The 24,971-nt window shown below is 34.8% G+C and overlaps 1 protein-coding gene across 1 annotated transcript in view; it reads right to left on the reverse strand.

The window, feature by feature from the left end:
- The window catches only part of ASXL3 (ASXL transcriptional regulator 3), a 172,105-nt gene that overhangs the window by 59,964 nt on the left and 87,170 nt on the right, over positions 1 to 24,971 (reverse strand). Inside the window, 3 exon segments of the mRNA XM_032245387.1 lie at positions 6,097 to 6,260; positions 17,035 to 17,154; positions 18,099 to 18,216. Of these exon segments, the coding sequence (XP_032101278.1) occupies positions 6,097 to 6,260; positions 17,035 to 17,154; positions 18,099 to 18,216 (402 nt within the window).

Raw genomic sequence — 24,971 nt, forward strand, 5'->3', positions numbered from 1 at the left:
TAATTACAAAAGGGAAAGGAGCAAGTTTATACTGGAAAAGCTTGGCAAATATACTTTAATAGAATGATCAAGTGAACAGCATCAGTATTGAGTCAAATCAAAGTTGTGTGCCACCTAACAGGATGCAAGAAGAACGCAACATCATTTATTGTATTTCTCTCAAAGGCACATAATCTGAATCTGAGTAGGAGACATCATGCAAATTCAAATTGGTTCATAATGTTCTAAAGTGTCAAGGTCATGAACATCAAGGAAAGACTAAAGAACTGATCCAGATGAAGGAGATTATAGAGACACGACAACTCAATGCAGTGACAGATTTAGTGCTGGATCCTGTTGCTAAAAGTGACATTACTGGGGCAACTGGCTAAATTTGGACAGAATCTAAGAATTACATGATAATCATCACTGTTAATTTCCTGATTTTCACTGGTTACACTGTGCTTATGTAAGACAACATGTCCTTGTTCATAGAAAATACACCTTTCAGCCCAGCACTTTGGGAGGCCAAGGCAGGTGGATCACCTGAGGTCAGGAGTTCAAAACCAATCTAGCCAACATGGTGAACCTCATCTCTACTAAAAATGCAAAAAATTAGCCAGGTGTGGTGGCGAAAAACCATAGTGCTAGCTACTCAGGAGGCTGCGGCAGAAGAATTGCTTGAACCCGGGAGGCTAGGGTTACAGTGAGCCAAGATCACACCATTGCACTCCAGCCTGAGTGAAAGAGCAAGACTCCAACCAAAAAAAAAAAAGAAAATACACCTTTCAAGTCATCATATATTGGAGGAGAAAGTGACACTGAATCATCTGGCTGAAAACTTATTCTCAAATATCTCTTCAAATTTCCAAAAGTTTATGATTATTACAACATTTTTAGAAAAGGATGATGGAGGGCACAGGCCCTCCTGATGTAGTAGTCCACATACAGACTAGCCTTCTGGACAAAAGCAGAGCAAAGAAGACGGAAGTGTGGGTCTGAAGGGACAAATGAAAGGTATCTTACTTAGTCTCCAGTGAATTCTTATTGTACATTTACCACTATTGCCTGTATATGATCAACAGATTGATAATCTCTCATGGATTTGTTATTTTTTATCTGTTCTCTGACTCCTTCCCATCTTTTTTCTTATTCACACTCTCCACAAATATATGTATTCTCTGCTATGACTATGCTATCTCCCAATCCCATCAAATCTCACAGCAGACGCAATAATCTATGTACATGTTATTGTTAACTAAATCTTCTACTGTCTTATAATCTGCATACATAATAACTTTCTGGACATTTCATATAGTGGCAGAATTTCAATCCAACATGTTAAAAACAAAACTTAATTACAACCCCACTTCAACAGGTGCTGTTAATTGCCTACCAAGCATCTACTCCACCCTGTATATATCCCCTGGTAAAACTTCTGAAACACACGTTTTTAAAGTATCTCTGACCTCTACCACAAGTGTACCACTTTACTTCAGGAGATGATGAACACACACCAAGCTCCAAGGATAGTAGGCATAACTGGTTTAGGCCAATTTGCACATTCCATTTCCTTGGCTAGCATCATTGTTTAAGAAATGCTCATGTGATCTAAGCAGTACCATTAGTGTGAATCTTAGGTCTTTTTGCTTGAAATACTAGTATTCTTCCCATGCATTGAGGCAAGTGCTCATATCTTGATTCAGGTAGACATCCTACACAAAGAGATTCGGGTTTAGAAAAACATCCAGAAGAAGGCAGAAGATTTTATAAATTATTTAAATAATTAAATGAGCCTTTGATAATAACTGAGACCTAGAACCAACAACAAGAAGCCCACTCCAACTTCTATCTTCTAATTACCTGAGCCAGTAAGTGTCCTTTTATGACTTAAATGTCGCTGAGTTGGACTTTCTTTTACTTGCAGTATAATGTGTGAAGAATAAAATTAAATATAAAGCTAGATGCAGCAATGTGATAAAAACAACTGGGGTAAATTAAAAATATAATCTAAGATAAACAGAACTCTTAAAAAAAAAAAAAGAATGAGAAGTACAACTAAAGAAAAACGAAACACCTAGAAAGACTGCCTTAACAGCCAGCACTGTCAAGATAAATGGGCAACTCAGCTTCCAGATTTTGAGGACGTAATACTGGAATGAATCTGTTTCACATGGGTCCAGAGGAGAAGGCCCTTTAGGACTACTTCATGCTAGAAAGCAGTAGAAACTTGGGGTAGTCAGAGGAAAGCAAGAAAGCGAGGAATTCCAGATTCTATAAATATGTGAAGACATAATTGAAATTTTAGGTATTTCACATAAGACCTTCAACTGGCTCAACTAAATCTATGTAATCAAATTCACATTCCCATGCCATCTCTACTCATTATGGCCACAAAATAGTGGTGTTCATCTTCATTTGGACATTTGCAATAAGCTAGACTACTTTTGGCAGTTTGTTGCATCAAGTTACCAGTCCCTTTCAGCGAGAAAAGAGGGTTGAGGCCACTTTGAGCAGAGAAAGAGCACACCAGCTCTAAATTTCTTGGTATAAAATGCTGACAGGCCCACAGAGCTTCTCTTTCTTAACTCACCCTAGAAAAAATCTCTAGTTGCCTTCTAGAACTTTAACAATCCCATTCCATAGCTGTCATTTATTCCTATTCATTCTGGGCTGAAAATATGTCTGGAATTCATTCCTTCCATTTCCAACTCCAATACCAAGGTGAGACATTTATTTCATATCTCAACTACTGCAACTGTCTCCTAACCAGCCTCCCTGAGTCTTACATTTCTGCTGTCCAATCCATCATTCACAGAGGTACTTGCTTCCAAAAAAGAAAAGAAGGACTGCATTTTATTTATCCTTTGGATTATCTTCCCTTCTCCTATTCTAGGCACTAAAATATGTGTTTAAACTATTTCTTGCATGTCATTGTTGGTACATACTGGTTTCAAAGAGTTTAGCCTACTATCAGGCCATCAATGTTATAGACCGTATTTCCCTTCAGCAAAATAGCCCACCATTTTCCCCTTTAGGTGGCACAAGTTATACAGAAATACTAAATCGTCTAGAACATATAAGTGAAAAGTCTTTGTAAATGGCATGCCTTTCCTTTGTAAAATTCACTCTTTTTTGGCTCTACTTAAGAAGCACACCTACCAGTCCTTTAAGGTTCAATGTAAGCACCTTCTCTATTGTAAAAATCTTCTCCAATACTACATTCAGATTAAATTTCTTCATCCTCTATATCTTCAAAAAGCTTTCTTTCAACTTTTATTATGACATTTATGTGACTCTAACTGGTTTTGTACTAAACTTGGTATAACACTTATCCATTGATTAAACTTCTTTGCTAGTAGTGGGCAGAGTATTAAACATTTCTGTATGAAGTTTTTTCTTTCCCCCTTCTATTATTCTTCCACAAGATTCATTCTTGTATCTTCCACAAGATACATTCCTATGTAGAACACACAATACATACTCAGTAAATATTTTTTGAATAAAAAATACTTTCTCAATGGACTAAGTTATTCAAGGATGAGTATTGTGCCTTATTCAATTATATTTCTCAGAGTGACTAGAAAACACTGAGTAACAAACTGCCAGAGGTTGAATAAAATATTGGGCTTAGATTCTGGCCACCTGGGTTACCCCAGTTTTGACTAAAACTAGGACAATTTGTTATGTATTCATTCCAAAAATATTTACTGAGTACACTGTTGATATGGTTTGGGGGTTTTGTCCCCTCCAAACCTCAACTGAAATGTGATCTCCAATACTGGGGATGTGCCTAGTGGGAAGTGTTTGACTTACAGGGCAGATCTCTCATGAATGTCTTGGTGCTGTCCTCACAGCAGTGAGTGAGTTCTCCCTCTGTAAGTTCAAGCAAGATCTGGTTGTTTAGAAGAGTCTAGCACTACCTTCCTTTCCCCCTCTCTTGCCATCTGATTTCACCTTCCACCATGATTATAAGTCTCCTGAGGCCCTCATCAAGCAGATGCCAGAAGTATGCTTCGTGTATAGCCTGCAAAATCATGAGCCAAATACATCTCTTTTCTTTATAAATTACCCAGTAGCAGGTATTTCTGTATAGCAATGCAAACGGACTAACACAGTGGTACATGCCAAACCTATTTCTGAAGCTGATGACAGATTTGTAAACTAAATAAACTACACCTGTTTTGAAGTAGAGGAAATAGTTGTATAAGCTAATAAATCAGATCTCTCCCCGATAAGTTTCTAATGCCTAAATTCTAAGTCACACAGGCTTATAACTGAAGAGTCATCAGTGGTTCTTCCCTATACCTTGCTTCAGGTGTTACTTGACAAAATGAAAAATTGTGACTACTGGAGAAGGATGTGGTAAAGGAGAATGAGGATAAGGATGATGACAACTGCATTATCCCCCTCCTCTTTAATTTTAATTCAATGCTCCAAAATCAAACCCTCATTATGCCTTTTGAGAACAACTAAAATTGCTTTCTAACTATTCTTTCTGCTTTCATGCTTCCCACGTCTACCATTCTCTTTCAGTAGTGTTGAAATAATTTCCTTAAAAAGTAATGGTCTTATTATCATAGCTCCATTGGAACACCTTCAATGGCTTTGTATTACAGACACAGTGAGAACACCATCCAGACTCCTCAGCTTCATATTCAAGGAATCTTCCAAAGTCCACTTCCCATCTGTCCTTCCAAAGTTATTTACACCATTCTTCCTAAAATCCAGACTTCCACCAAATTAGCTGTTGATTGTGTACCGTTGGACTCTCACTTGGTACTTTTCCATTCATTTTATTCAAATTCTACCTCTGTATCTCAAGGCCCAATTCAAGAAGTTTAAATTTGACTCTGATGTTTCCCTTCTGCATATAAAAGTGCAATATACTTTGTACTTTTCTCCTCAAGCTTACCTGTTTCTAACTCATATTTTGATTATTTACAAATACAGTTATGTATCCAACTACAGTGCATTTAATCTTTCCTTCAATAAACACTGACCATCTTGCTATTACTCCAAAGCACCCAGAACATACCACATTCAGAGTAAATATTAAGTAAATTGTTGTTGAAAGAGATAAAACTCCTAGTGAAATGAAAATGTGCCCAAAATCAAAATAATCTTTTTCTAAATATGAACAATAATCACTACCAAAGAGATACATATAAATTGTAGCAAACTGTTGCTTATCATATTTAAATAGATATGAAAGAAAATGAGTAAGTCAGAAGAAAACAGAATCAAATAAAAAGCTAAGAAAACTTATTCAAAGTAATATGAAAATATTGAATAAATTTTGCCCACTTCAATTCATGGATGTACCTATCATCTCAAGACACAAATTCATAAATATGCATGCATTAAGTCCATCAACTGAAAATGATATACAGTTTCAGGGTTTACTGAAATAAGAATCATAAGGGAACGTTTCCTAGATAGCACTTAATAAATTTTGTGAAATTTAATAAAAGTTTATGTGATGAATTTTTTTTTCCTTTTCTTTCCTAAGCAAACGGCCTTAAAAGATGATTGATGCCTGCTCTTATGGGTTTATATTTGTATTTCCTTATTTTCGAAGCTTTTCAAAAATATAAAAATACACTTAAAGCATTCCCAGTTATATTTTTTAAAAGGTAAAAGGTAATTATTTATAGGCAATCATATTCATACTGATAGACTCTCAGAGAGCAATTGCAAACATAAATTTTAAATGCCTTTTGGAAATAGCTGAGGATAAAAACATCTACATAATTTCTTAGAAACCCTGGCTTTTTATTGCTGCATTTCAATATTCCCTCTGGGCAAAGGAGCAGCTACTCTAAAGATTTATTTGATAATGGAATGCCTGATTTCTTTGTTTTCCCTTTCCAATGTAAGTTTATAGTTTTCATGCTACCACAACGTACTGTATTTTAAAATTTGAATTGGCTTGCTATTAAGAATAAAAATGGTTTCGTTTTAGCAAATTAAATAAGCTAATAACATCTATAAATAGATATGCATAAATTACAGAAATATACTATATCTGTATGTAAGTCATCTTTGATAATAGACCTGCCACTTCATCATAATATAACCGGTAGCTGATATCAAATATCTAAATCTTCTACTTACCTGCCTATCCACTTCTGGGAGCAAAAGCAGGAGGTATTGTTGAAAATGCTGAGGTAAGGAAGCAAACGTGTGTTTATTTATTAATGCCCTCAAGTTAGTGTTGACAAGAATAGATCCTGGGGTTTCTATGTCAATGTCCTCAGCTTTGGTCCATTTCAAGTGCCCTGTGATGAACAAGCAAGAGGCATGAATTTACTACAGGTAGAGGGAAATGTGTATGTATGTACACACACACACAGAGTCACGTATATACAGTGAACATGTATATTCAATTATATGTTTACTTCTATCCCTTTTACAAATATTATTTCAGAAGAGAAATTCCCAAAGCTTCTTCCATTATGTTTCTGTCTGGCTTCAGTTATCTATCTTTATTTTTCATAACGTATACTTCACTCTTCTATATTTTTAGCTCAAAGCAGCACCAGATTCCAATAAAAAAAATTTCTGAACTTTCAATTAATAAGAATTTTCAAAAACTCCAAATGCATGAACAGTAACAACTATAATATATGTAAGTTTGGCAAGACCTAGTTAGCAACAACAGAAACAACAGTACTGTTAATTTTAATAAAGATAATGACAGCAATAATAGCTGTGTGCTCCTCATGGATTATTTCACAAGCACTGGGTTATTTCAAAAGGTTTGTATTCAGGGCATTTCTGAGGATGATACTTTAAAAAGCATTCTTTTTAAAAAATATTAGGCTGGGTACAGTGACTCATGCCCTATAATCCCATTACTTTGGCAGGCTGAGGCAGAAGAATTGCTTGAGCTCAGGGGTTTAAGACCAGCTTGGGCAACATGGTGAGACCACATCTCCACAAAAAAGTAAAACAAACAAACAAAAAATTATCTAGGTGTGGTGGCATGCACCTGTGTTCCCAGCTACCCCAGAGTCTGAGGTGGGAGGGTCACTTAAGCCTGGGAGGTAGAGGTACAGCGAGCCATGACTGCTCCACTGCACTCAGCTTCAGTAACAGAGTGAAACTGTCTCAAGAAATAAAAAATAAAAATGAATTAGCTACTGGATCTGAAATACAAACATGCTCTGCAGGATAATTCCACAACTCAAGGCACACTGACCTCCAATAGAAGGCTGTATGTAGAGTTCACATCTCAAAATCATGACACACAAGAAAATAACATACCATAAGGAATAGTCAACTGATGCATCAAACACAAACAGAAGAACTGCCATTCTGTTACTTGAGCTATGATAACCACTTGGATGTGATTATAAAGAGTATGTTTTAAATCAGAGGTCAGAAAATAATAGCTCATGATTTATATCCAGTCCAATGCCTGTTTTAGCAAATAAAGTTTTACTGGAACATCACCATGTCCAACTGTTCACATATATTTTTCACTACAATGTGGAGTTGAAGAGTTGTTACAGAAATCACATGGCCTGTAAAGCTTACAATATTCATTCTCTGGCCCTTGAAAGAGTTTGGCAATCCTTGTTTTAAATAAAGACAAAAGAGTGATTTTTTTTAATTATGAAAAAATAGGATACTGCGATAAAAGAACAGTCTAATTTTAAGAAGAACCAAATAATACTTTTATAAATACAAATTTAGTAAAAGGTTTAAAAAATTTTCAGTGGACAAAGCAGAGAAAAAAAATTATTAAGATATGAACTTAAGGAAAATATTTAGACATATTATAAAAATGATGAGTCAAAATGTGATAGGGAAGAAATACAGGGAATGTAATAAGTCAAAATGCATATTTATAGAAGCTTCAGAATTAAAAAACACAGAGATTGCAGAGAGGCAATATCTGAATAACTAATGACTGAAATATTTTTTCAGAATTGAAATAATGATTAAAGTTCTTAAATAAAGCCACATACTAAATAGCAAGAAAGATAAATACCCATTTATCCATCTAGTGTGTTTAAATCTCCAAACATCAATAATAAAAGGAATATCTTAAAACCATTTGGAACAAAACATAGATTATTGCCAGAGAAATTATAAGATGGATAGAAATACTATTAATAAATCAATAGACAGTGAAATCCATTCAAAAGGGCAAGAGAAATTGTGTCAATGTAGAATTTCATTTATAACTATGTCTTTAAAAAATGACAATGATGGTAATTATAAGAATGTTTTTGGTATCCTAAATTGAAACTCTATCCCTTAGAGAATCTTGCTGAAATAATCACTAGTGTATGATCTTAAAAAATAATTAAATTATATCAAAAAAGAAACGCAAGAGTTGCAGAGGCAATGATAAGCTAAGAGACTAATAATAGACATGAGTAAATCCAAACAAACATTCACTGTAGAAAACAATAATGGCTTATGGGGGAAATCAAACAGTAGAAATAAAATACTCCACAATAACTGTGATGTAAAATGGGAAGATGCAATTGAAATGAGAGCATTATAAAACTCTGGTATGTTTTGGGAACAAGAGAGATATGAACTAGCCCCTTATTTAGTTAAAATTCTGTAAGTAGCTATAGGAAAAAAAAAAAGAAGTATAATTTCCAAATAAATGGATGGATGGAAAACCCAATCAAAGAAATGGAATAAAAGGAGGGAAAAAATTAAAATTAAGCACAAAACAATCACAATAAAGGTAGCTGGATTTTCATATTAGATATAAAAAGTAACAAGATCCATTTACTTGCTGCTAAATGCACATAAAATAAAACTTGTATGGAAAGAATAAAAATTAGAAAATAATAAACTAAGGCTACTAATCAGAAATTCAAAACAACATAAAAGTCATACTGCAATATTAACATCAGGCCAGATAAAGGTTACAAAAATATATTACTAGAGATGAAAAAGATTATTCCTTAAGTGTATAAGGACTAATTTAATGGGAATATATGGTGACCTTAAACCTACATCCATTTCAATAGCACAGCCTCAAAATGTCAAATTCAAACAATAAAAAAGAAATTGACATCACACAATGCTACAGAAAGTATCAACACAGATTACCAAAACCTGATAGTTTGAATCAAAAAAATTGTCTTAAGGCTACAGAAGACTTTTACAACTGAATAATCAATCTTGAACCAACAACTTTAACACAGGGCATTTTACTGAGCCATTAGAGAAAGCATTTTTCTCGCAGCACTCAAAAGCAACAAGAAAACAAAACACAACACAACTGACCAGTGAGTCTCAACAGATACTAATGAATAATATAAAGCCTCACCTTTATATTATAAAAATAAATTAAATGCAGTATATTACAAAAATATCAATTCTCTAATACCCCACACATCCATTATATGTTTAGACATTCAAAAACATACTTGTATGTGCTTTACATGTTAGAGAAAAAAAATTGTAACAGAAATTAAAAAGTATTTGAAAATATTAAAATGCCACTCAAATGGTTTTAAAGGTAAATTGTATATATTAAAGGGTAGAAAAAATTGAAAATTAAAGGCTTAAGTGTAAAAATAAGTTAATAAATGATCTAAAGAATAAGAAGGAAGGAAAGACTAAAAGAAAAAGGCATTCATTCATTAAATACAAAAGAACAATGAAGACCATCAACAATAAAGAAGTATTTTTTATTAAGCTATTAAAAGACATCTCTGGGCTGAGATGGTATGAATACACTTGATCTTAGCCACAAGGCTGAGAAGCGATGAGAGACTGAGAGATGGTATAAATAAATGTGAGGAGGAATAAAAGGTAAGGACACAATGCTTGATAGAGTACATAGTTAAAGGCAGATCTAATTAACTAAAAGTAGATGTAAAAAAGCATAATAATATTATGACTCTTTGCAATGTCATTGAAGACGAATTATTTTAAGCTTTATACATTTCCAAATTTAACCTGATGAGAAAAATAAATGTGTAAAAACTTAAATAAAATGAAACAGTATGCAATGCCCTCTTTCTCACATAAACAAAAAGCACAAATTATAAATGGCTCTAAAGATAAATTGTATGTGGGGTGGAAGACTTTCTTTCTTCACCTAGTCTCAGGAACTCCCTCACTATTTCATTTTATACTATTTCAGAAATAAAGAAAAAAACTTCTTCAATTGACTTTATAATAATAATATAACCTTTATTATAAAAGAAGGAAAAGCAGGACAATATGAGAAAGACAGTATATTAGCCAATCTTACTTATAAATATATAAAATTTTCCATGTTGTTTCTATTTTAAAAATCTTACATTTATTGAGTTCAGATGTTGGGCATATAGGCGTGTGTTTTACTAGCGCCTGTATTTTTTTATATGTTTGAAATATTTCACAACACAACACTTAGACCACAGAGGGAGAAGAATTAGGAATAAGCTTCTTTTCTCAGAAATAGAGACAAAGACCAAAACTAGAGGCAAAGTCTTAAAAAATAATAATAATAGAGAAAAAATTTGCTTAATTCTTACTGCATAGCATAAGTATTCTCATTTAGTGAGAGTGATTCTGATTGGAGAAAACGTTGGAAAACTAAGAAAAATATAAAACTTTTTATTTTCTACTTCTGAAACATGTATGAGCAATGTGAGAGATAGGAACTTATACTGCTATTATTTAGTATGTTTCAAAATGTTTACAAATATCATAGAATAAAGAAGCTTCAGAGAGGCACATAGTCTTTTATGACAAAATCAAAAAAAAAAAAAAAAGATCCATTTCAAAGATGTCCACCTAAGCAAAAGTATGTTTTATAATTTTGGAACAAAGACAGAGAACATGAACTAAATTTATTGCCACAGAGGATGTTTAATTCCATTTTAATTATCCTTACACGTGTACTCTTAATTGGCTTAAGAACAATCCAATTATATATGATTGTCTTATCTCATTAAAGCTGGTACCTCGTATCTCCCTACAGTGCCCAGAGAAGGAAAAAGATGAAGTCATTTTAGCCTCTAATTCCCAGATACTTAACCTAGAGGGTCTGAGGTAGTGGCAAAGGAGATAAGAAGCAACAATTACTACTTTGCCAGTCTATGCTACACAAGGAGACACTTGACTGATCTCATGATAAAAACCACGGCCAATGTGTTCCACTAGGGTCAGGGAAATTCTCTATTATCTTTGCCATGGGGAGTTCGAAGACCACCAACCTGAGTAAAAGTTGCAAGCTCCTGAACATTTGTTGATCACTGGGCAGTCTGCTGACTTCAGGACTCACATATCCCAGAAAAGAACCCACAGAAGAATTATGTATGAAGTGTGCATACAGACAAACTCACATAGAAAAGCACATGCAAAAGGCAGACCAGGCAGACAAGAAGCACTGCTCAAACAGAGTTAAATCAGAGTTCCTCATGGTCTCAAGAAATTAAGAGGAATGATTCTGAAAAAGAGCTCTGCTAGGTGTAGTGACTCACGCCTATAATCCCAACTACTCAAAAGTCTGAGATGGGAGGACTGTTTGAGACCAGGAGATCCAGACTAGCCTGGAAAACAGCAAGACCCTGTATCTAAAATAAATAAGTCAATAGTAAGAGCAGCATTGGCGTAGTGGAGCATGCCTGTAGTCTCAGTTACTTGGGAAGATGAGGCAGAAGGATTTCTTGAGCTCAGGAGTTTGATGCTGCAGTGAGCTATTTTTGTATCACTGCCCTCCAGCTTGCACATCCGATGGAGACCTTGTCTCTAAAATAAAATTAAATTAAATGGTGCCCCGAGAAGAAAAATCGGCTTTCAAAGAATAAAGACTAACAGGAAAAATATCTATCATAGGGTAAAATCTAATCAATATACAACATGAATCAATGTAGTATTCACAAATGAAGATATTGTGTAAAAAGTCTACATGGAGCACTGAATCCATTAAAATATAGTACCAGGGTTAATGAACTATTTGAATTACAGTTAAATAAAATATAAATGTTATCAACTCTGGTATTCAAAAAATAATGCAATAAAAATATGCAGGTAAGAAGGTCTGTAATGTAATTATTTCCCTATCTTTTTATAATATATTTTCTAAAGTTGAAATGAGTAGTTAAAAAGACAATCACTCTTATTTCAGTTATTATATATTATTTGTAATAACTCTGGAGAAAACTTTTAGATATGAATATATCTTGGGCAATATTTAACAATTTTGGTTTTATGGTTTTACTTTTTTATAATTTCATCTAAAATTAATTAAATTTATTACTTTCAATTAAAATGGTACAATACAGGTTTTCTAATATAATCTCTGGCTATAGATACACAGTAAGAAATGTCAAATAATGTTTATAACGCACTGGAGATAATTATTTTGGATGAAAAGATGTGGGGCCATTCAAACTTTATTTTTATATTTATACATTGATTTATTTAAAGAGTATGCACCATTTTATAAAACCAACAAAGCTATAATTCTTCACTGCAAAAACATTAAACCAAATAAAATATATTGGAATGAATCCCAGAAGTTAAGCCCACCGAGGACATTTATTAAATTCCCCTTGGAGACATTCATTAGAAGCATACATTTATTTAGCAAGCACTTTTTAAACTCTGACTATGTGATTGGGTAGGAAGAAGTATAATTAAAACTGGTTTAGGTCAATGACCTTGAATTCGGGGAACTTACATTTTAGTTAGGGAAAATTGTAAGATATTAAGAAGTAGAAAACAAGTGGTAAGAAGAGCACATTACTAAAGAATTTTTTATGTATTAACAAATCTATGTTTTAAGTGTGATGAAGACAGTGAGATTATAATGTACCTGGTTTGTCTCAGAAAACTTCATGGGGGAGGGTTTTAAGTGGTTTATCCTTTGCTAAGACAAGGAGAGAGGGTATTATTAAAACAACTGATGAGGCATGAAAAACATATGCTTCAAACTGCATTTGCAGCTGGCACCTACCCTTCATCCTAGTAGATAAAATTTCTGCTGCCTGGTTATTTGGTAGTCTAACATTTACAGTTAGAAAAATTTTCAAGGCCTATAATAAAGAAGTCTTTGTAGACATTGTTAGCATTTGTTTTATGCCTATCAGAACAGTGTTTTCTATTATGCTTGATTAAGAAATGGGAAAGGGACCACGAAAGTTTTGTTTTGTTTCATTACAACATCATCAGAGAAATACACGCCATTTTAGAAGCACTATATTTTTCAATTGTACTCACCCCATGACCCAGTCTGATAAACAGTGGACTACTCAGAGAAATATCACCATAGTTTTCATACATAACCCTGGCGATGAGCAAACAGAACAAAACAAAAAACCTACATCAACAGTCATAGTTTCCTAAGCTGGGTGGTATATTTCTCATGAGAACTCTTGAGATTACCAGGAGAACTAGAATGACTGAGGAATATTTTTCTTTTATTTTTCAATTTAAGAATTAAAACTGAGACTGAGGAATTTTGAAGTTTCTCCATTTATTATTGTTTTATTGTATACTTCTAACCCTCTCCAGGGAAACTAAGCATGAAAGTGATTAATTCTTAGATTCTTAGAATCCAAGTGAAACCCATACCTTGCACAGGGTGAATATCTTGCAAACTGACAAAGCAACTAATTGCTAGAGATCAAGAGGAAGCACTTAGGGGAAATTAGAAGAACTCTTTATCCTGTTAGGAAAATATCACAATGAGAAAAAAAAATGTAGACTTATATCCTGAATTCTGATTTTCATTGGATTTTGTTTCAGAAGTATTAACTTAAATTAGAACAGACTTATGGTATTTGTTTTACTTCAGCATGGTTTCAACAGGTTAGGACTTATACATACCTACCCACTACCTAGAGAAGGCAAAGAAAGTTAGAAACCTCACTTCCAAAACCATGTGAATTAGACGTCTAACTCAGGTGGAAAAAAATAGAATAGGAAATACAGGCTGTCTCTAGTTGGCTGGCTACAGGATATGAGGTGGGATCACTCCTTTGCATTGGTTCTGCAGCTACACATTGGTGCACAAAGAATGACCTTCTCCACAAACACAGAATCATTTTTATTCAAGAAGATAACAGTAGCTTCACTATGCTGAACCCCACAGGATGTGCCATTCGTTCATCTAAACTTCTAGGCCATTCGATTAATTAGAATCAGTCATTCATTCCAAACTCATTCAGAACCTTCTAAACAGAAGGGCTATGATGGTTGTAGTAAGGACTACAGAGGTGGACAGAAAGGTCACTGTCCCAAGGAGTTAACAACTTAATGGCAAAGAGCAGAATGCACGTAAATATGCCTTACAGAATATTAAATATCAGCCTGATTCTAATAGGACATCAAAAACATCACTGTCTAAAAAGGACATGAGTTATTTTCAGGAGATGGTTACATTTCAGGCCTGTCCTTTGATTCTACGTTTTTCCACTTTCTACTGCTGGGCATATATTGGAAGCTTTAAAAGTACTACTGACTTGATTTGCACAAAATAAGCCATTCCCTTCAGCTGCTTGATAAGTTAGTCAGCCAGTCACAGTTCTTACCCAGTAAATGCCTGCAGTTTATTTATGACAGAATTGTACTTCAGTTGACTTATTTTAAATCCCACCTTCTTCCTCCTTGTGTTTGATATTGGATAGGGTGAGAAATATTACAATTGCTAGCTCTCCTTCTGTGTGTAATTAGATGTGCACTTTAACACCTATGGTAGTCTCATCATGTCATTTCTTGTATTTCCCTCTGTGATGCCTACAGGTCTAAAATATAGGTTAGACGATTTGACATTCAGATTCTATCCAAAATGAATGGTTTCGACTTTGGAGTTAGATATGCCTTGGCTTGTAGTACTTAGCTGTGCCATTTTCAAGCAACCTCCTTAACCTTTGTGGATCTCGGCTCCTTCAGCTGTAAAGCAGACATCATTCTACTATACAAAATTGCAGTAAAATTAAAAGACATAATTTATGTCAAAATACCTAGACCACTCCATTACATATGGCCAGTGAATGTGTGACTTCACTTCTCCATTCCTCCATTAAAGTAGTTTCATTATCTCTACTACTTTCTAGTCTAGAACAAAGCAGGTTTAGTTTAGTGGCTTACAGGATTTCCTAAGAGCAGGCTTGTAGATCAGTTTTTGTATCTTTCAGTTGACTCTCAGTATTAAAAATAAATTGTGATTCTCTAATTCATTGAGCATGGACTTCAAGGTACAACAATCAGAATACAAGAGATCCTGGGCCAGGTTTGGTGGCTCACTCCTGCAATCCCAACACTTTGGGAGGCAGAGGCAGGTGGATCACCTGAGGTCAGGAGTTTGAGACCAGTCTGGCCAACATGGTGAAACCCTGTCTCCACTAAAAATAAAAAAGTTAGCTGGGTATGGTGGCGGTGCTTGTAATCCCAGCTACTCAGCAGGCTGAGGCAGGAAAATCGCTTGAACTGGGAATCCGGTGGTCATTGCAGTGAGTTGAGACTGTGCCACTGTACTCCAGCCTGGGCAACAAGAGCAAAACCCATCTCAAAAAACATAATAATAATAATGAACACACATTCTGACTGAAGATTCAAGCCCCTGAAAGGATCCTGATAATGGTACACCTTAGTAACTTTCAGTCCTGAAGTTACTAAGGAAATAAATGGAGATGCCCCTGTGCCTTAAATTTTCATACACTCATTACATGGTACTAACTTTATGGAGATTGGTAGCTGACAGTTTTTAACTAAAGGTCACCTGATGTTTAAGTCTCTTAGTGTATGATAATGTAGTAATACTTGTGATATATATATATTTTAGTATATTCTTTATCTATCACTCACCCACTATGGTTTTCTATTTCAGAAGCTACTTATATTAAAATACTTACAACACCCAGAGTACTAGGAAAGAATATGTCAATGTATAGGTAAGTATGGTTATACACAAACGCACATATTTTGGGCTAGAGAATAACCATAAAATTATTTAGCATTGAAAACAATGCAAAATAGGGAATTATGCTATATTTAAAGATTTTAAATCCAAAAGAGATTCTGCTTTCCTAAAAGTCTTGTATCTAAGGATAAAAAAATCCTTTTTAAAGTCTTTTTATTGAAAATGTGCCCCAGGATTTAGCAAAGTGTCTGTCATATGGTAGTAACCGATAAAACTTTACAAAAAAAAAAAAAAATCAGATAAAATCTTGAATTTTATAAACAGATATACTCTGCAAATAAGAATTATCTCAAGTTGCCAAGAAACTGTGGCAGAAGAGGTAATAAAGTTCATGTCAATAAATTTATAGTTTCTGCTAAACATTTTACAAAATATTATAATGATCTAGGTTATTATCATGAACCTATTCACAGGTAAAACAACTTAGAGAGAGAAATGAAACCATTAGGTCCAGGTGTAGCAACAAGGCAGGGCAGTTGAGAATTCTAATGCTTGACTCAAGACACATTTATTTTTGTCTTTTTAATTTTCATGTTCTTTTCTCCCTGAATGCTGTTGTGAGTTCCTGATGAAAAGTTATCAGGAAGAAGTATGTTGAAGAAAACCTGGTGCTGACTTGAAAGACCCGTGGAGTGTGTCTCCCACATTTCTCAGAAATTTTACATCATTTTTTCAAACAGGTACTACTAAATATTTTAAGCAGCATAGACAAAAAGCAAGAAAGGATAATTTTACTGCAGCAGGCCCCACTGACAATGTACTCTCCAGTTCAGTGAACCCTTTATAAAGGTTGCATTTTTTTCTTCCGATACAGTATATTCCAATAAAGTGAAACCCAGTTGCACAAACACTGCATATTTGATAGAATCATGGCCAGGCAGATAACTATTTTACAGATATCAATTTAAGTCTCCTATCTTTACTCTCTGCTTCATCCAATAACATCATTCACAAATTTGGCAATAGGCTTAAGACCATTCAGTTGTAACTACAATGTTTCCATATTTGGCACTCTTTTTGGTTTTGATAAATGGAGGGAAATTTTAATTTCCTTGTTTAATCACTAAAACAAAAAAAGTTCTGAGAATTTTCCTTAATTTATTTGAAAAGACATAAATTTCTAAAACATGAAATGGCACAGTCTATTAAACACTCACCTAAACCAGACTTTTTTAATCGTTTTAAATGCTGACTTGTTTGTTTTCCAGTGGGAGATTTTTGCCCATGTTTCATTTCTTTATCTGAACTGTCTGCTTCACCATTTTTAGATTCGGATCCTAAAAAAGGAAATAGTTATTATGTCATTATCTTCTCTAGCTGTGCTCGAAAAGAAAAATCTAAAATTGTTTGAGGAACTGTAGATACAATCTCCTTTTCCAAGAGTTAATACACTACCTTTGGCCACAATCTGATTCCTCTACTGCATATAAAAAGAGAAGCCCAATAAATCAATCAAAAAGAACAAAAAGCAAGAACAGATGGCCTAATAGTGGAGTAAAATATACATTCAGTGATCTGATAGCTTTTAAAAGAAATAGAGTCAGATCTTTTGTAAAACTACGTGAATAAGCTCAAACAATACTATGCCATTTTGAGACAATACAAGACAGAGACAGAAAGATGAGGAAATAAATCTTGAGGAGAGGGAGAGATAATACTTTCATATATAACTTTATGTTGAAATAGAAACAGAAAAAACAAATGTTAATCTATAACAAATAGAATAGTATATAGCTGATAAAGTGACAGAAGGTAAATTAGAAGAAAAGGTCAGGGCTGCACTTGGGTGAGAAAAATGCTGCCAGAGCACAAAAACTAATAAAGGATTTCTGATTTTGCAGCACAGGACCGAAAAACAAATTCACACTCACCAAGAACTGCTTTTGATGGGTATTATACATCAGCATGTGGTCCACCTTTGAAGTTCAACATTCAAACAAAAGCCAAGGCAACAACAAAATTCACCTACACATTTTCTTACACCTACTGTCTTTAGAAAATGAAGTCATTTGATCATGATGAGCAAGCTGGTGCCTTTTTCTTTTCTAAACTGGAAGTAGTCTATATTTTTGAATCACTGAGTCAAAGATATAAAAAAAATTAAACCAAACCTCAAGTGGAAGTATTAGTCAGTTTCAGAAAAAAGTCATGACATCTCTCTCAGTGAGGAAGTCTCCTCCAGGAAGAAACTGGCCAAGCATACGATATTTCAGCTCTTTACCTGAAGGTGAGTCCGACTGCTCATCAGACACCTTTAATGGTGTCAAAACAACACGAGGAACTGTCTTGTTTACCATCATTGAGACTCCATTTCTTCTTTTCTGCTGCTGCCTCAAAGCCTACAAAACATAATAAAAAGATATAACATAAAAATATAGACAAAATAGTCTCTCATAATTAAATGACTCATTTGCCCATCATTAGATAGAACCTCTTCAGAGACTTAAATTCCACAGAGCCCCTAATTTCTCAGGATTCTTAATAGTTACCTTCATATCATTTTCCCTCAAAAGCATAAAATCAGGCTTTGGCAAAGGGTATAAGCCCGATACCATTTTCGGTACAATTCTAACAACAAAGCAGCACTTAATGGTTTCTTCTACCTTAGCACTGTGGCTTGAGAGTCCATGGAATTTGAAACTATGACTCCCAAGTCAAATGAATGTAAAATAAATGTTTCGAAACCAGGATAAAAATATATGTGTCTGCACTTTTCTCGCAGGTGCGTCCTCTCCAGCGCACTGCTCAGTCAATCAAGTTAACACTGAGTGTCATCAGTATGTACAGCATGTAAGGACTACAGTATTGATGCACTCACTCAGCCGTGGGGAGCACTGCACAAAATCACTGAACATGGCAGGAATCATTTATTTCTGTGAAGGGAATCAGTCCTAATCTTGGAAACCTTGCAGCACTTGGCTTCTGTCTGCTTGACTTTGGGCATTAACCTTCAGAACACGAACATGACAGGTTCTAGCAAATCCAGGAAAAAATGGATATAAGAATAAATCTCTCCAAATGGGAGCGCTTTGTGTTTCATAAATGTATTGACCACGGTGATGATAATGTAATAAAAGACATTTAAAAGTTTTGAAATACAGCTTATCTAGCTGATCACTTTATATAGAAAATTACCTGTAATAAAAAGGGTCTTAAGCACACAAAACTGAAGAGCCATTAAATTCACAGTCACAGGAATGCTAAACCTCCTCAAAAGGTTAAAAGGCCGGCTTCATACTGTCTCAAGCCTTTTTATTCCTAGTTTCTGTGTAATTTCTACCAATTTTACAACATCCCAGTTACTTGATTAATGTTTTTCGACTGAGAGTTGTCAGAATCTCCTGAAAGACTGCCTTGACTGTATTTCCCCTTGCTGTCAAAAAACGACGTCCTTTTATCTGCAAAAGGTATTAGCTGAATGCCCAACTTGTCGGCCATAAGATTTAGCAATCAAATAATTACAGAAGTGAAAATTAAATACCATTTAAATGAGAGAAAGCATTTAAATTATGCAGATAACTTGTTTAGATAAGATTTAAAGCTTGATGAGAAAGTAAAGGCATTGGAAATCTATTACAAATGATACTGTTGCTAATGAAAACCTAAGACATTTTTTCTTTGATTCTTGCATTTATTAAGTTTTCATAAAGTACCCAGGTACCATACATGGGAGAGGGGCAAGAAATACAAAGATTAATAAGATGCCATCCTTTTCACCTTTAGCCTGCTGTCAATAATATATTTAATGAGAGCATACGTGTTATAAAATATTTAAGACATTTACTCTTTCTCAAGGTGTATACATAATTGCACATAAATTTTGCACGTAACTGAATCAATCTGTCTAGCATCATATAAGGATTCAAAGTACTTTATAGACATTAACCTATCAATCCAATAACAAAACAGAGTACAGCAACATAGCAATTTAAATTACAATTAAGTCCATCTTTGCCCATTATGTAAGACTTCATAAAACAATTAAGCCTGTACAAAGAGTGATCAATTTTTAGGAGTCTTTACAGCATATATTTAAACTACTTCTCATGGAAAAAAAATTAGGCATTTTAAAAATAATCAGTGTGCATGGTGGGGCGGGGGGTTAGAAAGTTTATTTTAGAAAATATTTAGAGGAAAAAAAGATGAACTAACTAGAGGATGGAATCATAAAGTCAAAGCTGGCATGTCTTTAAGAGCATTTGTGGTAAATAATAATTAAAGCAAAAAAATTTTTGACCTCAATTTCTAGAGCAATAAGAATAAAAACCCACAGCAATTTTGAATTTTAAAGACACAAGGTGGAGTCAAGGTAAGGATAAAGGAAAGTAACCAATATTGAGCCCATTTCAATAATGTTTTTTGAATATACATCTCCTGATCAGAAAACCTATTTCTTAGTATGATATTTTTTTAAAGTACTGACAGAGACTATGTAACTGTAGGCAAACAAAACTAAATCCCTACCATATAAAAATATATATACACATTTTTGAGATGGAGTCTCGCTCTGTTGCCCATGCTGGAGTGCACTGGTGCGATCTCAGCTTACTGCAAACTCTGTCCCATGGGTTCAAGCAATCCTTCCACCTCATCCTCCCAAGGAGCTAGGATTACAAGTGTGTACCACCACGCCTGGCTAATTTTTTGTTTTTAGTAGAGACAGGGTTTCACCACGTTGGCCAGGCTGGTCTTGAACTCCTGACCTCAAGTGATCTGCCTGCCTTGGACTCCCAAAGTACTGGGATTACAGAAGAATTTTACAAAATTTCAGAATTTTCTGAAATTCTAAGAAAACATGAAAATTCCTATTTTACATTATGCTACAAACATAATAGAAATCATCTGCAAATTACAGAAGAATCTTAAGGGTTTTAAAAATATACATACTTATTTGTTTTACCTCTGAAAAACAAACATTAAATGTGTTCCCAAATAACAGATGAGCAGATAAGGCAAAAATTGGGAAGCCTTTGTTTACTATGAAACTAGTAACAGTGGGAAAGGAGCAGACTGCTAGACAAACACAGGCATCTTGGAGTTCAGTTATCAGAATGATAAAAGGTGGCTTCTTGACTTAACCTCCTAGACCCACAGGCATTTTAGATGGAGTCTGCGGCTACCATTAAGATTCCAATTCACTTTCCAGAAAGTAGGATTTCTTTGAGTCTGGACAATGGGGACACCCTCCAAGAAGATGAGAAGGCTGACACACGGACAAAAACAATGTTTCCTCAACTGAGTTGTTTGGGATAAATGGGTTGACTCTAAATAAGAGAACTCTGGCATTTTTCCTGTCCATGAGGCAGGCCATATGTGACTCCTGCTCCCTTGTTGCAGGACGTGCAACCTGCAAGTAAAGAGAACTAGCTCTTCAATTTCTTGTTGTTGTTTTATAACTCTATTTCTGCAACTATATTCATATCAACCACTCAAACATACACTGCACATCTCCTCACAATCCTCCAAAAAATGTGAAATGCCTTTTGGGCTAGGCTGGTCGTGGGTAAGGCAAGGACAGAGTAGGAGACTGCAGTTAGCAGGAACACATGCCTCATTGGAAGGGTCACTTGCTACTCAAGAGTAGCATCGAATCTAGATTCCTGCGTGAATCTTCCTGTTTTCTAGAAATGTGCCAGACAAAGCAAAGCTGACTGTGGGCCAAATTCAGCATGAGGGCACCAATTTTTGAGATCTACTATAACACCGTTTCCCCACCCATCATCCAAATAAATGAGTCTGACCACTACCCAAAATAGGCATTAAGATCTCTTTCTTTTAATGTGCTGAACAGCAGAGGAACTAAGGCTGCTGCTGAGTTGTTTTAATGGCAGTGTGGTGCAGTGGTTAAGGAGTTGTAGAGTCAGAGAGAGATTCAACTAACTAGCTGCTGGGTGAATGACTTGGGTCAATGTCCCTACAAAACAGAGGCAGTAGTGCAGGCAGAATGCTTTAAACAGAAAATCTGCACAACAGTGGTTAGCAGAGTTTACCTTACATAGTATATACTGAACAAATGTCATTTTTTTTCTATTTATATAATTTACCCTTTCTGCAACCAATGCATTTTTGAGAACTTATTCGGTTGTACCATAGCATAAGTGCTACTGATCCACACTAGTGAATATGACAATAGTTTTAATTATTACACATTTTAGTGAAAGACTGACAAGGAAATACATACAATAACATAGTGTGTCACTTGTCACGTACAAGTGCTAAGAAAATTATACCAGAAAATTATACTCTGAAGTAGAGTAACATTGGTAGGGAAATACAACCTAAAGTGGGATGTCAGAAACAGCCTTTCTGGAAGCAACGAAGGAGATGAGACATAAATGACAAGAAGAAACCAGTTGTGTGAAAACTGTGGGGTCTCCAATATGTAAAAAAAAATAGTATCACATCTACTAGCAGTAACGACTTTTGATTATTTTAGAATTTGAAAAAAAAAAAAAAAAAAACAGAGCGGATGGAAAAAAGGAGTAGGGAGAAGAAGGTTTACAGAGAAAGCAAAGAACTCCAAAATGGTTGCCAAGGGAGGACTTACATTAAGGATGAAAAATGTGGGGACAAATATAAAGCTTCCCTTCAACCCTCCCCAAACCATGCCTATGCCTCAAATCAGAAATTTCATTGGAGAAAGGATTCCTGATTTTATTATTCCTCTGTTTCCTCTTTCTTTTTTTCCAAGTTCCGCAGGATTAGAATTGAGCATAGGAATGAGAAGACAAGGGCAAAGTGGTCTTAACCAGTGTTGTCATGGCCATGACATCATAACCTTCTGGGAGGCAGAAGGCCAACTGCTGGATTTTTACGGCCTTCATCAGTGGATACATAAGAAGCTTTTGCAGGGAGGCCTCTGAAGCTACATTCAACAGTGACATCAACCATGATGTCACTGACCTCTCTAACTGACCTCCATGCTTCCCCCCTGCACAGGCTCTACATACCTGGCTCCTCTCACCTAAGCAGGCAGCTTTCCTTGGTAAGGTCTTTACAAATTTCCCATGCTTGACTAACTGTTCAGCACCTGCTCAGGCCACAAGCACTGTCAGCATCATTGTCCCACTTGACAATGTTTAGCCTAGCCATTATGATCAGCCCTCTACCTGCAGAATTTAATAAATCTCATAATCTTTAAAAATACAAGGTCTGAAACACACACACATGTGCGCGCGCGCACACACACACACACACACTGCCCAAATCTTGAGTTATTTTTTATGCATCTGCTGGGGGTTGTTCAATCAACCATCTGGCCTCCTCTTAGTCCTTTGCGGCTATGTCTGACACCTCTCTTCCAAACAGGGTTACTGGTATCATATTGTCTGCAGCTTTGAGCTTTTGATGAAATGCTATGAAAACAAGAAAATTCCTATTTTATATTATGCCACATATATAACAGAAATCATCTGCAAATTAACTTATAACTATCTATATTTGGGTATCTCACAGCCTGGAAATTATAAATTCATGGAATAGATTAAGAAAACAGGATTAAGAAGTTCACTTTAGATAGTCATAGACGCTGTGTCCTATACAGAGGTATCCTAAAAGAGGGGATATTTTTTTGTTGTTACAACTTGGAAGGGGCAGCTTTTTCTATTACACATCAGAGTCTTAATTAGCTAGCAGTGGCCCTGTTGATTTGTCTATAACATGATTTATTTTGACAGATATTACATAATCAGTCTTACTATTTTAGTCTGGATTAATTTGGAGGTGGGGATATAAATGAGACACCTCCAACTGTCTCAAGCTGTAGCTGTACTGCAGAATACTAATGGACTATCTTGTAGAACAACTTTAAATCCTGTTATTTCAAATCCAGAAAGAAGCAATATCAGTATCAAAATAAACAAGCAAATGGTGAGTGTAAATGCAATCTACTATGAAGGAATGTACCTTCAAGCTGGTCACATGTACAATCTTCTACTGTCCAAATCACACAGAGTACAATTTCAATATCTATGATGTTATGAGAAGAAGTATAATTAGACTTACCAAGTTTAATGCTTCCAAGTATTATTCAATATGAAAGAAATTTATAAGCTTAACCCTGGAAATAAACATACTTTTTAAAGGAAACACACACAACAGAGCTAACCTAGTATAGGAAAAGTGGAGATCATATCACACTCACATCAATTCAATTCTGGCTCTAAGTGAAAGGAAACAAATCAAAAGATGCTGACTGAGCATGCTTTTCTCCAGTGACATATTGCAATACTTTCTTGCAAAAAGAAAAAAAAAACCCTTTAAATAAACATTTGATTTTTCAGACAGAAAGCTTTTTAGATAATTCTAAAAATATGGATTGGTTTTCATTCCTATCCTAATGGAAAAATAAAATAAAACTTCAAATCAGAGGCTTTTGTGTTAACTGGGAATTTTAAGCAAGTAATGCCTGCTTTATTTTAATAATGAAAAAAACACCAGCAATGTAACTTAAGAATGCACTGAATGTAGTAACTCTTCACTGAAAATCTGAAAGTGTCACATGCTGTGAATGCTAAAAGTTAAATGATTAGAAATACACATAGAAAGCAGCGGGCTGTGTCAGGCACCAACAACTTGCATTGCTGCTAGTGTGATAAATGTCAATGCCCATGTTCAGAAACTGCCATCATGCTATATAACCTTTGGAATTTCACAGTATTGGTCAAACATATAAAGCTAAAGCAAAATACCAAGAATAGATCTGCTTTGCAATACCAAAAAGAAAAAGCATCTGCAACTTTATGAATAAACCACACTAAATAAATAATGAAGAACGTCAAATAAACCAACACAAACAACATAGAAAGGTTATGTTCACTACCTTGTCTCTTGCCATAAAAGAACTCATCCTTCTTTAACCTTTCATTATCTTGTGCCTGTTTAAGACTTCCAAAATTTAATCCTTCTGAATTATATTTTTAAATTCAAAATCTAATCTTTTCACACTTTTTAGAATCATGATAACTAAAATACCCAGGCAGAAAGAAGACAGAGAACAAGGTAATAATCAGCAATCTGCTGCTCTCCAGAGGCTTCTGAATACGCTTATGCAGAAAAGGAAGACAACTACTGAAATAACAATATATTATTCATG

Source organism: Sapajus apella, unplaced genomic scaffold (assembly GCF_009761245.1).
Source record: "Sapajus apella isolate SASKATOON/1434 unplaced genomic scaffold, GSC_monkey_1.0 scaffold57, whole genome shotgun sequence".
Classification (NCBI taxonomy): domain Eukaryota; kingdom Metazoa; phylum Chordata; class Mammalia; order Primates; family Cebidae; genus Sapajus; species Sapajus apella.